This window comes from Hemicordylus capensis, chromosome 4, assembly GCF_027244095.1.
Source record: "Hemicordylus capensis ecotype Gifberg chromosome 4, rHemCap1.1.pri, whole genome shotgun sequence".
Classification (NCBI taxonomy): domain Eukaryota; kingdom Metazoa; phylum Chordata; class Lepidosauria; order Squamata; family Cordylidae; genus Hemicordylus; species Hemicordylus capensis.
Genome location: NC_069660.1, coordinates 289,055,756 through 289,071,902, shown reverse-complemented (window position 1 = coordinate 289,071,902; position 16,147 = coordinate 289,055,756). Strand labels below are relative to the sequence as shown.

The 16,147-nt window shown below is 40.8% G+C and overlaps 1 protein-coding gene across 48 annotated transcripts in view; it reads right to left on the bottom strand.

The window, feature by feature from the left end:
• The window catches only part of RIMS2 (regulating synaptic membrane exocytosis 2), a 741,645-nt gene that overhangs the window by 330,868 nt on the left and 394,630 nt on the right, over positions 1-16,147 (bottom strand). For 38 of the 48 annotated variants that reach the window (XM_053313349.1, XM_053313359.1, XM_053313353.1 and 35 more), the window contains 5 exons: positions 13,139-13,347; positions 11,360-11,479; positions 10,185-10,284; positions 5,997-6,120; positions 1,184-1,230 (listed from right to left, as the gene is read on the bottom strand). In XM_053313349.1, the coding sequence (XP_053169324.1) occupies positions 1,184-1,230; positions 5,997-6,120; positions 10,185-10,284; positions 11,360-11,479; positions 13,139-13,347 (600 nt within the window). Of the gene's footprint in view, positions 1-1,183; positions 1,231-5,996; positions 6,121-10,184; positions 10,285-11,359; positions 11,480-13,138; positions 13,348-13,461; positions 13,527-15,521; positions 15,540-16,147 lie in introns of all 48 variants that reach the window. The other 10 variants (XM_053313371.1, XM_053313390.1, XM_053313395.1 and 7 more) reach the window with 2 other exon arrangements.

Here is a 16,147-nt window from a genome sequence, read left to right as displayed (position 1 = left end):
GCTGGCCAGTGAGTTCTGGATAAAAGCAGGATTGCTCTCATTTGTAAGGCTACAATCCTGCCCCCAGTTACACATTCTTTTAGATTTAATATTCAATTGGCTTATTCAGGCATTAACACCTCAAGGACTGTGGCTTAAGTCATTTCTCTGGGACTATATGGCATTTACATATGTTAGATTTTGAGGAATAGATTTTGCTCAGTTTTAGCAAAATAAGCCTGTACAAGAACTTGTCTTTGGATATTTGAGCCTGGTAAGAGCAAGGTTTTTCTAAGTGGTTATTTGCTTGTTAAATTACATTGGCAGCACAGCCGTAAGTGTGTTTACTCAGAAGAAAGTTCCACTGAGTTCAATGGAGATTATTCCCTAGTAAGTGTTTAGGATTATAGTAAGTAAAGGGCAATAATATTTTACATCTTGAAAAATAAATCTTTTCAGTTAAACAATCAGAAGATCCTGCAGGGGGGTATTTTTATACCATATTTTTGAAATTGTTATGGCCATTCTAAACAGTTGTCACGCAGCAAAAGACTGGGACAGGGCCAAATTTTAAATCACTTTACGAATATTTGTTTGGTGTGGTGATTTCTGAACAATGTAACACATCTGGATCCACACCTTGAGCAAGTGGAAGGAAGCTCATACAAGAATACTTCCATGCTCCCTCCTCCCAAAGCTGTGCTTTGTGCCCTTGAAAAGCTGCTCCAGGGCTTTTGGGAACAGGGTGGGAGAGTCCCCTGATCCTCAAGAGCATCTTTATGGGATGGGATGGGAAAGTTCCTCTGTGCGAGCTTCTTTTCACTTACACAAGGTCTGGATCAAACCCCGATTTTTAATGCCTAACATCATGAAATGTATTTTATATAATAATACAACAACAAAAACCCACAGGAAATTAAAAAGTTAGGATTGACGTCAGTCCTATTTCTACCTGCGATGTCATTTTCTTCTTTTTTAATAAAGAGAATAGTGAATTTATAAAAGAATGTCAACCCTAACATTATATTTCCTGAATCCTGACAGTTTATTATTAAACAAAGATTGAGAAGATAGATATGATCCACAGAAGAGAGACACCTATACAGACACAAAGAGGCAACATTTAGAAGGAACATCTTTTCAATTTCCAACAGGTTTTGGATACGTGACATTAAACTTATCCTATCCAGAAAAAGAAACTTACTGGATTCCAACTGTGCATGTGTACTGTCAGGTATTCTGGGAATATCCCTGCAATCATGAAAAGCAGAACATACTCATATTTTTCATCTACAGATTGTGAAAGTAGTAATTTACAACAATGTGAAATTTAGAAAATAATGCTATATAGAAGAATAACTTAAATCCCTCAAAAGATGCATTTGTTTTCTATATACCTAGATGTAGATATCTACATAGACAATATAATCATGCAGTTGCAAGTCAGAGACACAGTAATGTCACAAAGAGACTAAATAGTTAAAATACGCTGGAATTAATTTTGAGCACAATCGATAAGTGCTGACGTACACAATCACATCCTAAATGCCTACCTTTTCCCACAAATATCCTCCAGACAGTCTTGGAGGACACCAATTATCTAGACCCATTTCAAACTGGCTTTCGAGCAGGCTATAGGGTTGAGCCTGCCTTGGTCAGTCTGATATATGATCTTCAATTGGCTATTGACAAAAGGAGTGTGACTCTGCTGATCCTTTTGGATCTCTCGGTGGCTTTTGATACCATCTACCATCGTATCCTTCTCGGTTGCCTGAGGGAGGTGGGATTAGGTGGCACTGTTATACAGTAGTTGCATTCCTACCTCCAGGGTAGTTTCCAGAAATAGTCACTTGGAGACTGTAGATCTGGAAAACAAGAGTTACTGTATGGGGTTCCACAAGGCTCCATACTGTTTCCGATGCTCTTTAAGATCTATATGAAACTGCTGGGAGAGATCATCAGGAGGTTTGGTGCAGGGTGTTATCAATATGCTGATGACACCCAAATCTATTTCTCCCTGTCAACTTATTTATTCATTCATTCATTCATTCATTCAATTTATATACCACCTGACTCCAAAGGCTCCAAGTGGTTCACAAAAACAAAAACAAACAAATCCAGCTATTAAAACAGATATTAAATTTTTTTAAAACATACAGACATTACAGGAATTAAAAATTCAAACAACAATTAAAAATTGAAAACATTCAAAGGTTACTAAAAGTCTGGCTAAAAAAAAAAGTGACTTAAGGCCTCTTTCGAAAGCTGGTAAAGATGTTAAACCACAAATGTCTATAGAGAGTGTATTCCACAGCCTAGGAGCAACTACAGAGAAGGCCTGTTCCCGAGTCATGGCCAGATGAGCTGGTGGTATATGGAGACAGACGGACCTCTCTTGATGTGCAGTGAGGATCACGCAGAAGAAGGCACTCTCTCAAGTCACCCGGTTCTAAGCCATTTAGGGCTTTAAAGGTAATTACCAGCACTTTGTATTTTGCCCGGAAATCTATTGGCAGCCAATGCAATTGCTTTAAAACAGGCATAATATGATATCTCTGAGACACCTCGGAGACCAATCTAGCCACTACATTTTGAACCAACTAAAGTTTCCGAACTACATACAAAGGCAGCCCCATGCAGAGCCTAGAGGTTACCAGAGCGTGCATCACAGTTCTGAGATCATTATCTTCAAAGAATGGACACAGCTATCGTATCAACTGAAGTTGACAGAAAGTGCTCCTGGCCATAGATTCAACCTGAGAACTAGAGTTAAGCCTGGGTTCAGAAGCACTCCCAAGCAAAGTACCTGTTCTTTGGGGGGAGTGCAACTCTATTCAGAACAGGAAGATCTATCACGTCCCTCAAAGTATGTCCCCTTTCCATGAGTATCTCCATCTGACTTGGATTCAGCTTCAATTTATTATTCCTCATCCAGTCCGTTACTGTCTGTAGGCAGGCATTTAGGAGGGCTATGCCATTTTCTGATGATGATGTCATAGAGAAATAGATTTGGGTGTCATCAGCATATTGACAACACCCTACTCCAAATCTCCTGATGATCTCACCCAGCAGTTTCACGTAGATGTTAAAAAGCATAAGAGATAGGATGGAGCCCTGAGGAACACCATGCAATAGCTTTCATTTCAGAGAGCAACTATCTCCAAGCGACACCATCTGGAATATATCTGAGAGATAGAAATGGAACCACTGCAAAGCAGTGCCACCTATTCCCAAATTCCCCCAAGCAATCCAGAAGGATACCATGGTCAATAGTATCAAAAGCCATAGAAAGGTCCAAAAGAACCAACAGATTCACACTCCCTCTGTCCATTCCTTGGTAGAGATCATCCATCAGACCGACCAAGGCTGTCTCCACCCCATAGCCTGCTCTAAAGACAGTTTGAAATGGATCTAGTTAATCAGTATCATCTAATTCTGCCTGGAGTTGATCGGCCACCACCCTTTCAATATCCTTGCCCACCCAAGGGAGGTTGGCCTATAATTATCCATCTCTGAGGGCTCTAGGGCAGGCTTAAGCAAAGATCTCATAGTTGCCTCCTTCAAATATGGAGGCATCCTTCCCTCCCTCAGCAAGACATTTATGATGTCAACTAGGCCATCTCTAACAACCTCCCTGCTAGATGTTATAAGCCAGGTTGGGCATGGATGCAAAGGACAAGTGATAGGCTGAACACTTCCAAGGAGTTTGTCCACATCCTCAGGAGTCACAAAGTGAAACTGATCCATTCTAACTGAACCAGAGGAGATACTGGACACCTCTGCAATTGACCTTGCCATAACCGTGGAGTCCAAGTAGGCTCAAATGCGAGAAATTTTATCTGCAAAAAAGTTGTTAAAAGAATCACAGCGGCATAATGAGAAATCCAGATCTACATTCAGAGAAAAGGGGACCTGGGTCAATCCCCTCACAACTCTGAACAATGCTAAGGATGACAACTTGCGGATGTAATACGTGCAGAATAGAATCACTTCTTCTCTGCATGTATTTCCACAGAATAAGCCTTCAAATGGGCTTTGTGCAGTGTCTTATCAGATTCAAGTTGAGTCTTCCTCCACTTTCACTCTAGTCCTCTCCCTTGTCACTTCAGCTCCTGTAGCTGTTCAGTATATCATGGAACTCATTTTGAAGCAGAACAGAGAAGGCGCTTAGGGTGATAATGTCTGCTGCCCTGGTAAGCTCCCTGTTCCAGGTCTCCACCAAGGCATCAACAGAATCACTGGCAAAACCAACCCTAAATACCTCCAAGGCCTCTTGGCATCCTATAAGATCCAACAGATTTCCTGGGCAGACCATCCTAATAGGTCCTGTACCCTTGAAGAGGTGGGTTCTGGCCATGAGACCAACGTTAATCAGATGGTGGACTGTCCATAACAACAGAGATACTCCAGGAGTCTCCACCCATGGAACACCACCCTGATCTGAGTAAAAGACCAAATCGAGAGTGTTACCAGCAGAGTGTGTTGGCCCCATGACCAATTGGGATAGGCCCATAATTGTCATAGCTGCTATAAACTCCCGCGCTGCACCAGATAAGCCGGCCCCGAAGTGAACATTGAAGTCACCCAACACCACATGGCTGGGCGACTCCAACACCAACTCCGTGTCCAGCACTGTCAGCCCAGTTGGGGACTCCACTGGGCAATCGGGTGCTCGGTACATCAATAGAATCCTCAATCTATCCCGAGTCCCCAGGCCAAAACACACATACTTAATATGGTCCAATTGTCTCACAGGGATCCTGGTATGGGAGATGCTATTCCAATGGATCATAGCCACTCCACCCCCCTGCCCCCTGCCCCCTGCCCCTAACCTGCTCCACCACTGAGGGAGAAGATGAGCCCATACTTGGCCACTAGCCTCTCCCAACCAGGTCTCAGTTATACAAGCCAAGTCAGCTCCCTCATTCATGAATAAATCATGAATGATTTAGGTCTTACTTTGAGATGATTTGACATTGCAAAGGAGCAAGGTCAGGTTCTGAGGGTGGTTGGAACTGCTCACCGAAGCTTGAGAGCTGACAGGACAGCCAGAAGGGGAAACAGCTATTAAATATCTGGTCTCTCTTCCCCTGTAACAGCTTGCTGACCTGACAATGCCGAATCTTCTATTCCCCACCACTACTGTAAAAGTCGCTCCAGAAATCCCAGAAGCACCCCCTATTCCCCCCACCTATACTAGAGTTTCATGAACTTCAACAGGAGATGTCATAACTTCCCTAAATGCCTGCCTGTAGGCAATAATGGGATGGATGGAGGATAACAAACTGAGGTTAGTATCAAAGGAATATGGGAAGCTGCCTTGTACCAAGTCAGACCATTGGTCCATCTAGCTCACTTTTGTCTACACAGATTGGTAGTGGCTTCTCCAAGCAGGAAGTTGACTGATTACAGAACATGCAACCATTAATACTAGATGGGCCACGCCTCCGCCTGCCCGCCCTTTGCCACCTGGCCCACTTCTTCCTCCCCCCCACGGCCCACTTCTCCCCCCTGTCCAGAATGCTTCTTCCCCCCCCCCAATGGTTTCTGGCTAGTGGGCCGGCCAGAAAGCCGGCATGCCACCTCCTTCCGCCCACCTGCCACCGCCTGCTCCCGTCAGCCGGGCCGGCCCCCTGCTGACGGAAGCAGCCCGCTTCTCCCCCCCCCCCCCCACCGGCCCGCCTGCCTGCTCACAGTTTCTGGCTAGTGGGCCGGCCAGAAAGCTGGCCCGCCACCTCCTCCTGCCCACCCGCCAATTCCTGGTAGCCGAGCCCGCCACTGCATGCTGCTGCTGGCCCTATTTTCTCCTCATCTCTATCACTAATCGGCAGCTGCCCACAAACTCTCGCAAGAGCTGCCACGCATGGAATTAGTGACAGATACGCCTAGGAGAAATAAATATACAGATAGATTTTACTCTTTTTGTAAAAGCTATTAAAATCAATTTGGAAACTATTTTTGTAAAGTCTGTGCTTACTTTAAAAAAATCAAGAAAGGAAATTCCTAATATAACTCACCCAATTGGCCTCGAAACTACAAGTTCCACTTGCGGCTCTGGTTTGGACTCTAGAATGATGTTATATACTTCTTCAAAGGTGGCTCCTTGCAAAAGCCTCCCATTCCATTCTAACACTTCATCACCTGCAATGGTAGCCATAGTAGTCTGTTTAGGAAGGAAAACTAGTCCTGTGAAATGTGTTTTTGTGAACAGCTTACCCTGCTTTCTGAATTTATACAACTAATATAAAGTTTTAACTTTTTTAAATCTAGAAAAGCTTTTAGAAAGTTATGTTTGCCTCTAACTTTAACCAACAATACAGATAAATAGTGCTACCCAAAGAATTCCTCTCAAGACAATATTTTACCTTACAGAAGATGTCTGTGATGAAACAGAATTCTCCCACTGATACAGCTCAAATTAATCAAATACTCTCAGAACAGAAAAGCTACTAGACTTATTGGCTTCTTTACATCACTCACTTTCTCCTATATTTAAACATCAGTGATCACAACTGAATTCAAAGGCCTTATTTGATTGATTGATTGATTGATTGATTGATTGTCAGATTTGTATACCACCTTGCATTAAAATAATCCTAAGGTGGTTTACAGTATCTTTAACACAATACAAATATATTAAATGCTTATTATTAATAATTAAAAGGCATCTGAACATACAGTGAGGTAACAGAGCATTGATATCACAACTTTTCATGTTCTTGAAGTGATTTCAAGATACTGGGCTGGTTTAGATTTAACACAGAGCCAGGATTAAGTACTGGCCTCAAACAAATGTTTTCTAACCTTGGAAGAACATCCCCCTCTTCACACTGTGTGCACACCTCAGAATAATTATACTTCTGGTTCAGGTTCAGAACAAGCCATGATCTCTCATTACATCTGAAACTAGCAATTAGGGTTGTGCGAAATGATTCAGGTACAAAATGATTTGTACCCAAATCAGGCTGATTCAGGTGATTTGTAGACAAAATGAATCACCCCTGTCCTCAATTGCCCAGATGCAAGTACAAAACAAACCACCACCGATCTGGATCTGAAAAATTTGGAGATTCAGACCTCCATTTTGTGGCCAAAGTGGGTTGGGTGGTAGTGCCCAATGGGTCAAGGAAGCTACCACCCAGATTTCAAAGAAATTGGGCAAAGGGGGTATTTTTAAATGATTTTTGAAGTTCACGCATCTTTAAGTTTTCCCCCATAGGAAATAACGGGGATTTCAGCAACCTTATAGCTCCACATGGGACCTCGACACCAGGATCCTGTGTGTGCTTGGGCTGTGTGAAGTCTGAGCGCACACAAAGATGGGTGCCTAGAGCACCCATCTTACAGCAGAGTGGATCATGTGGGTGAAGAGAAGCAAAGCTATTGTCTGGGGGGAAGGTAGGTTGAACCCTGCCTTCCCTTCTGCCCACCCTCTCCAATCCGGTATTGGTTGCGAGAATGACCTTTAAGTGTAGGAAAGACTCTTTGGTTTCAAGGAGATGCATATCCAAATATATGTGCCTAAAATGAATGAAAGTCAAAAACATCTAACCCACCAGGAATAATTTCCCTTTGGATGGGTTGTCTTTTTTTTTTTTTTAAGAGAAAAATTTTCTCTTTCATTTTCTTCTTTCCCAGACAGTTTTCTTCTCCCCACTTTTAGCCTCCTGCGATAATTTTAAGCTGATACTGAAGGCTTATTCTAGATAGGAAAAATAGATAAATTATCTCTCATTTGCAGTGAACAAACGAAGGGGAATGTAAAGATGGGGATGAGGGGATAAGTAAAGATGGATGGGATTGGCTTTGACTGACTTTGATTGATTGCTTGCCCTGTTCTCCTTACTTGGTTAGATGTTTGGTTAATTACAATTGTATTTTATATAAGCTAATAAAATGTAAAAAGCAAATGCGATGGAGGGGGAACAGTAGGTTCCTCATTAATCAAAATAGTAGCATCCAATCTATGTGAATTCTTTTGCATGAACCAATTTTATTTATTTTATTTTATTTTACATTTATATCCCGCTCTTCCTCCAAAGAGCCCAGAGCGGTGTACTACATACTTGAGTTTCTCTTTCACAACAACACTGTGAAGTAGGTTAGGCTGAGAGAGAAGTGACTGGCCCAGAGTCACCCAGCTAGTATCTTGGCTGAATGGGGATTTGAACTCAGGTCTCCCTGGTCATAGTCCAGCACTCTAACCACTACACCATTGTTAGTTATTATATTTCTACCTACTGTTTGATTCACTAAGTACTCCATGGCAGCTAAAAATAAAATCATAAAATAACAAAACAGATCATATCCTGACCAGCAAAGTAAATGGATAATCCACAAGTATACAGGAGACAATGAGCCGTTTCTCACAAACAGTGAGAAACGGCTAACAGATTTTCAGGGAGGAAGCCCTGAAGAGCTTGAGGTTATTCTCACTGTCATTCAAAATCCAGCTAAGGGAGCCTAGCCCGATTTCGCATGACCATGAGAACCAATGGGCTCACAGGCGAGCCTGGTCTCACAAAAGCGGGTCACCCGCTTAAACAACCATCCCCTTAGCCGAGGTTAGCAGAGCGAGCACCCCACCAACCCAGTTTTTTTTATCGTGAGCTTCCGCGGTGCAGCTACTCATAAGTAGACCCCTGACCCGGAGGCTGAAAAGCAGCCTCCTGGCTCGGGTGTCTCTCCAGCATGCCCTGCGCACTGATCGTGGGAACTGCCTCCTTATCTCCCCACAGATGATCATTCTGCCTTCCCTGGGTGGGCTGTGGATCATCCACCCAAATGAGCACTGGGTCCTGCCGATAGCTCCAAGGGTCGAGGTGCCAGGATGCAATGCCCCACCCCACTGAAGTCTGATAATGCACCCCATGAGAGTGCAGTTCATTATGGGGATCCCCCTCCCCGAGTCTGCCAGCCAAAGTCACAACTGACACACAAGCAGGAAAACTGGGTTAGGAGAGCATTCTCCTAACCCTATTTTGAGGGGAGGCTTTGTAGGCGGGTTTGCCTCCGTAGTGCCGCCACATGCATGTGCAAAACCAGGCTGGGCCTTCTTAGTCTGTTTTTGCACGTGTGTGTGAATAGCCTCAATGTGTGTCCATAAATATCTCTGGATTAGACAAAAAATGCTGATTGATTCTGCTTCTCCAGCACAATTTGACTCCACTAGCAGCTGGAAGTCTAGATTTTTAATTGTAAACCGCCCTGAGCCATTTTGGAAGGGCAGTATACAAATCAAATAAATAAATAAATAAATTTTAAAATTCTAATTCTCTTAATTTAACAGATTTCTCTGAGAGTTAAATGTTATTGTGGATTTTGTATCAAGCCCTATTTCTGCAAAATGTTCAAAGAGATATTACAGTGCTAATGTTACTTCTCTTTGACCAGTACACTGGGCTATTTTTTATAATAAGTGATTTCCCCATCACATTTGATGAAATGGGAGCAGGGGACCAAGCAGCCACAGCCTCATTTGACTCTCTCTTTTTCCCTCCCCACCATCATGACAGCAATTTGGTTCAAGGACAGAGAATGTAGTGGGGAGACATTTCTCCGCACCACATCTGCCCTTCAGCCTCTCATTCTTAAGGCACTAGCTGATGATAGCAGTAGCTTGACTGAAAGATGGGAAGAGTGTTCCTCCTCTAATTTCCTAGTCTGCAACTTTTATTCAAGCAGCTGCAAGAGCTCTGTGAACCAGTAGTTTAGGTGATCAAGATATATATTGTCTGCTTTATACATATGATCTATATTAGACCCTTTAGAGTAAAGATTGTAGAGATTTTTAAATCACCAAAATCAGTGGATTACAGCTGGTAAAAATTCATATTTACAAAATCTAAAGTATGCCATAACTCATAATGGATAATCTCGCAACAGAATGCAAAGTTTGCTTTGAACTTAGAGCAGCATCTAAAGCTTTGGCTCTGTCATCAGAAGCTACTTCCATCAACAATGAAGAGCTGTGCTCTCCCAGGGTCTTCTATGAGCAGAATGGATACCTTGCATCAGTGCAACTCTCCTTCCATAAGCACAAGGCGCTTTGGACAATGGGGCACCACTCCATCAAAGCTTTAGATGTCACATTTAGTATTTTCAAGAGCACAGCAGTAAAGCACTACATTTAATTCACAATTTAAAATTAACAATTAGAATTGGTCCTTCCCATTATAGATTTTAGCTAAATGTTCCTTTCATACCTGGTCTAAGATGTCCCACTGTATCAGCTAAACTTCCTTTTTTAACTTTGGTAATAAATGCACAGAGCCGACCTGATTCAGTCATTTTTCCTCCAACAACCTATTGGAGGGAAAGAAATCACAGCAATATAGTTATTTTTAAAGAGTTATAAACAAACAATAAAATTTCTCTTAAGTCAGTGATAATCAGCTACCAAAATATGCAATAGTGTAACAAATGTAAAGTGAATATGTGACTTTGTAAGAACTGTAGTATTAAAAACAGATCAATCGTTATTGAGGTCTCCTCATGGGTATTCTTCAGAGTAAATATTTCTAAGGTTGTGATCCAAGTACATTTAGAAACATAATGGAAGCTGCCTTCTACTGATTCAGACCATTGGTCCTTCTAGTTCAGTATTGTCTATACAGTTTGGCAGCAGCTTCTCCAAGGTTACAGGCAGGAATCTCTCCCAGCCCTATCTTGGAGATGCCAGGAAGGGAACTTGGAACCTTCTGTATACAAGCATGTCTGTGCTTTTCCCAGAGAGGTATGGATATGCACGAACTGAGTGTTCACTGAGATTTGTACACTGATTCGGTACTGAACCAGTTCAGCAACACGGGGAGGGGAGTGGCGAGCAGGAACTTTTTAAAAGAGGAGATCAGGTCCTTACCTGCTCTCCACTGCCGCATGCCATTTCCTGGTGCGGCAGCGCTCATCCCAAGAATCCGCATGTGCAGGCACCATTTGTGTGGTCAGCAATACCAAGCTGACTAAGCAAATGGTGCCCACATATGCGTGGACACCATGTGCATACCGGTGCATGTGCGGGTTCTTCCAGTGAGTGCCGCCCCAGCAGGAAGAGGTGCTCTAGACTAGTGTTAAACCAGACCCACAGGGTGTGCTTATATAACCTGCTGCATGCCTCCTGCTGTGAAATCTCTCGCTCAGCCCATGTATGTTTCAGGGAATTATGCAAAGCTATCTACTATCCACAAGCAAAATGAGACCACAAGTCTTGTGCATGTACATGTGCATCTTTGTTCATTGCATGACCCTAGCATTAGTCTGGGTACAAGTCACTGGTAACATATAAAATGGTTAATACCTATACTTATAAGAAAGGTTTCTTGTATCCAGCCTTCTGAATCCGAGCCTCTTACCTATCTGGATACAAAATTTGATTACTAACCTTCAGTCCAAGCATTGCTCCCGAATCTCTAGGCACACTTCCATCTTTTAGTCGTTTGTTTAACAAAATCCGACCAATTAAGCGGTCTCCATCTTTGGATGGCTGCCAGGTGACAGGATGCTATAGTATTATTAATGGAGGGAAATCAATAAAAATAGTATCTGAACATGTCAATGTCAACTTTATTTCCAATTGCCAGTTTAAAGCATTGTGAAATCGCTATGATTACACCATTATTGTCTGTAGAAATTATGACTGCTGTCATTCCATTAAGTCATGCTGTATTTCCTCATATCTTCCTAACTGACTGCTTTCCAAATTTATCTATGTCACAGCTGTACATCAAAAACTAATGTATCTGTTTAGATACTATTATTATAGAATAGTACAGATGTGATTATTTATATTCAGTCATCATCATACTTGAATAGAGCAGAGCAGTATAATATCTAACACAATAATCATTGTACTAAAAAAAAAAAGACAGAGGTTGAATTATACTTTCACACAATTGAGACATGATCTCAGGTATTCCAAAAGTGTAGTATTAGCTTTCTTCATTAATCACCTGAATCTAGACATACTTACGTGGAAATAAATCCCACCAGTTTTAGCAGAAATTATTTCCAACTATAGGAACTTAAGCTCACAATCCAAGAGCAATTTTAATTTCAATGATGTTTAGTAATTGAATTTATCAACGCAGCTATATTGAACAGTCATCCTTTCATTTCATTATACTTACCACACTAAGTTGTGATCCAAGTTGTTCCACAAATGGAAGTCACTCTCTCGGGGGGAAGGGGTTATTTTCACTGATCCCCTTCCCTTTATATACCCCTATACCACCCCTCTCAACAACAAAAATTCTGCTCTTGAAAGTTGAAGGACCCTCCAGAACCAGGATGGCATTGGCATAGTAGCTGCAGAAGAAAGGAGGGCTAAATAAATATCCCCTCCATGGCATGAAATGAAGTTTCTTCTGTTTGTGGAATAACAACTTAGGATACAACCTCTGTTACTAGCAGAATTATATATACCAGCATTACTTGATAATACAATCAATTTTTCATAACTACAGATTTATTAAATCACCATTGGTTTTGTGTAATCATAGCACTTTTTCACTTCCGTGCACCAGTTTCATGCCCTCACACATGCAAAAATTAGCATGCACAATAGTTCTCCCTCATTATGACTTAACAACACTAAAAGGATTTTATCACAAGCCTCAAACAGAAAGCAAACACAATAACAAATACAAAGCAGGTGGCAAAAACAAATACTGCCCCATAATGCACAAAAATGACATGGCAACAAAACAAATGAACAAATATGGCAATGAAAGGGAAAAAAGAAAAACAACTTTTCTGTGCAAAAAGATGCCATTGTCTCCCCCTGCTTTTTGTCAACCTGGGAATTCAACTATGAATTTAACATCAACCCCAGGAGCATTATAGTAGTAGTCAAATATGCCAATTCAAAAGAGAACTCATTGTTTAATCACTTTATGGTTTAAGGTGACATCACCAAATGCTACAGTGTGACCATAAAAGCGATACTTCTTTTTAGTGCCTGAATAATATTTTCTCCTTATCCTTCCAAATATAAAAATAGCAGAGCAATTCAGTGGTAATGGTTTTGTTTTTCTTTTCTGCACCTTAATAAATGTTACATTATACCTGCCTTTTTAAAAAGTATTGATCTGTTTAATGAGTGACAGAGAGCAAACAAAGACCAAATGAGCAGATTAAAATGCAGGCACCACAAAGTCAGTACCTTTTCACTATGGCTATGCTCCTCATTTAGAGTTGTGCTACTACACGTGTCTACCCCAGAGTCTTTAATCTGAGGCTCAGACCATTCCAAGTCCTCTTCCAAAGAGTGGCCACCAAAGCACACCATTTTCTTTTGTCTTTCAGATATGGTGTTAGAGTCCGACAAAACTGCCTGCTCACTAGTTTTTCTTTTTCCCCTTTGACTGTCCCCTACAGGTGTGGGATAAAAAGGATACAAAAAAGAAAACATGCAAAGATGTAAATAAAACAAAGGAAACATGAAATGATAAAGGAAACTGAATGGTAAGGCTCCACATGTCTCACCAAAGACATAGGGGATGCCTCACTGCTATGCCAAGACGTATGGTCCCAGTTGTAATCCATGTCTCCTGTGAGAATCAGACAGACAAGATAGCGCAGTAAAGGAAAGGTGAAAGAAAGGACAGACAAAGATATAATAGACTTTGCAATTTTTTTGCATCCTGCCCTTATTACTTTATAATAGACTCACTACCATGTTTTCTAGGAAAAAAAGAAATTCCAAAAGGATGAAGCACATAAAGTGTGTAAGACAGTGAGAGTGTGTGTGCACATTCTATATACATGATATAAGATGTCTTAGATTTGTTGTTTATGTCCACTTTATATCCCAACTATTTTTTTAAAAAAGATATGAGTACATTACCCTGTACGTGTAAGAAACATTATGAGCAAGGGGAAAACTAAAGCTGAATCCTAAAAGCAACTTACTTGAAAGTGTTCAATTTATTGTTATACATATCTCTTATGAGAAACAGACAGGCGACATGGTCCTGATACAAGTCCTATCAATTTCTGAGATGAGTTCGTGGAAATGTGAGACAGGCTTTTTCCTTTGCAATGTTCCAGCTTTGGAATGCATTGCCCCAGGAGACCCAGTAAGCTACTAAGCTACCTACTTCTTCATATTTTGGTCCAAGTTGAAAACCTTTTTATACCAGCAGGCCTTTGTTCGGCCGCCTGTCTGAATTTGTGTTTTTGGGCCTCTGAAATGTATGTCTAACTCTAGAAAGTGTATGCTTTTGCTTCTGCTATGGTATAATATTTTAATTTAAAAAAAAAGTTACATTGAGACCACTGAAAACTGTTGTCAGCTGCCTTGAATGCTTCATACTGGGGCAGAAAGGCAAGATAAAAGCCTTTTTATTGACTTATTCCTGTTAGGATTGGGGAGTAAGGCTGTGTTTGTAAATCAAGAAACTGAAAATAGGCTCCACTGAAATTGCTGGGATTAGGAAGTGGGATGAAACTTGCCAATTAAGACTTGTTGCCTATGCCACCATCAGGGGCACAACAATACTTTTTGTTGGTTTGTATTCTAAATATTCTAAATATGGTTTGTATTCTAACCCTTGCTAACTGGGCAAAGAGGCACCTTTTACTGTGGTGATTCTCTTTATTTAGCAGGGGGAGAGTAACTGGCCCTATCCACCCCCAGCACAGTACTTCCAGTGACTGTTGCTGGTGTGTGTCTTATGTTTCTTTTTAGAATGTGAGCCCTTTGTTTGTTATCTCTCTTTGTAAACCGCCCTGAGCCATTTTTGGAAGGGCGGTATAGAAACTGAATTAATAATTAATAAATAATAATAATAATAATAATAACAACTACATATGCACTCTTCTGGAGTGCATATCATTTTTATTAATACTGATATAGAAAATGAGCTTGTTAAAGGGAGCTTTTAAGTCATGTTCAAACAATTATTTTTTTCTAACAGCTCTAATAATCATACATACAAGCAACTATAAACAGGGGTTTAGAAATCTGCATAGTTGTGATTGTGCTATATAGACTATAGCTTCAAACAGCTACATAGAAGGCTGAGTGTATCAGCAATTATACATTGAAAAAAGAGGAAGTTTCCAGTCCTTAAAACTGTCCAAACATGAAAACTGGCAGGCAGCTTTTAGCAAATTTATTTAATGTATATATTCACTTTTATGTATTTAAATAACAACAGTGGTGCCAGGTGTTCATGGGGGAGAACTTCAGGGTTCATCGGTGAGACTCTGTACAACTCTCATTCTATTGCTCCACCATACAGATCTACTTCCTGCCCCCACAACTATTCATGTAACCCAAATTTCCTTCTTCAGCCCAGAAGACAGAAATATTCCAAATTCTGATTTTAAACATTCATCCAGGCTTCGCAACTAAAATCAGGCCTTAAGTATATATACCTCAGTTGCTTGATTTACATTAATGTTTCCAAAATATGTCTTTTAGATTCTGGCAGTGGTATTTCTCTAGTGCAGACATCTAGACCCCTTCACTAAACAATACAGCTAAACAAAGTAAGGCTATATCCCACTATACTGCTATATTTTTTTAAATGTTGACATACCTGTCAAACAATGATAGACTGTTAAGAAAGGGTATAAAATAGTCCTAGAATTAAACTTTGTAAAACTCAACATTAATGTTTACATGTTAGATTATCAAAGCTAATTTAAATCCAAAACAATATATAAAAATTATGCCCATAATATATGATTGTAATCCACATTTTATTAAGTATATTCGATAAAGACAAAAACACAAAACAAGCATTATTTCACATCTTATTCCCCTCCTCCTGCATCATCCTGTACTCTTTGCCCACATCCAGCAAGCTCTAAGTAAGGGAGGAAGAACATCTTCCTATTGTTTCAATGGGGAAAATAGGAAGAAGAAGAAATTGTCTGTAGGTGAGAACAGGCAATTAAAAAGGAGCACCCAATGTCCATGTATGTCTCAGCAAACTTTGCTTGAGAAAAAGGTCAAACATTTTCTACCATTATTCAATCATCTGTAATGGGGTTGGGAAGAAAAATGCATTCCAGACACATCATACTAACTACTTGACCACATCTTCCCAGAAGTTTGCTATTACTGGATACTGCAAGGGTGAGTGGCTTCCAGGAAGTCACACCTTCAGTAGAGGATTCAAGCTACTGTTTCACTGAGATGTAATCAGTTTTTAAATACACA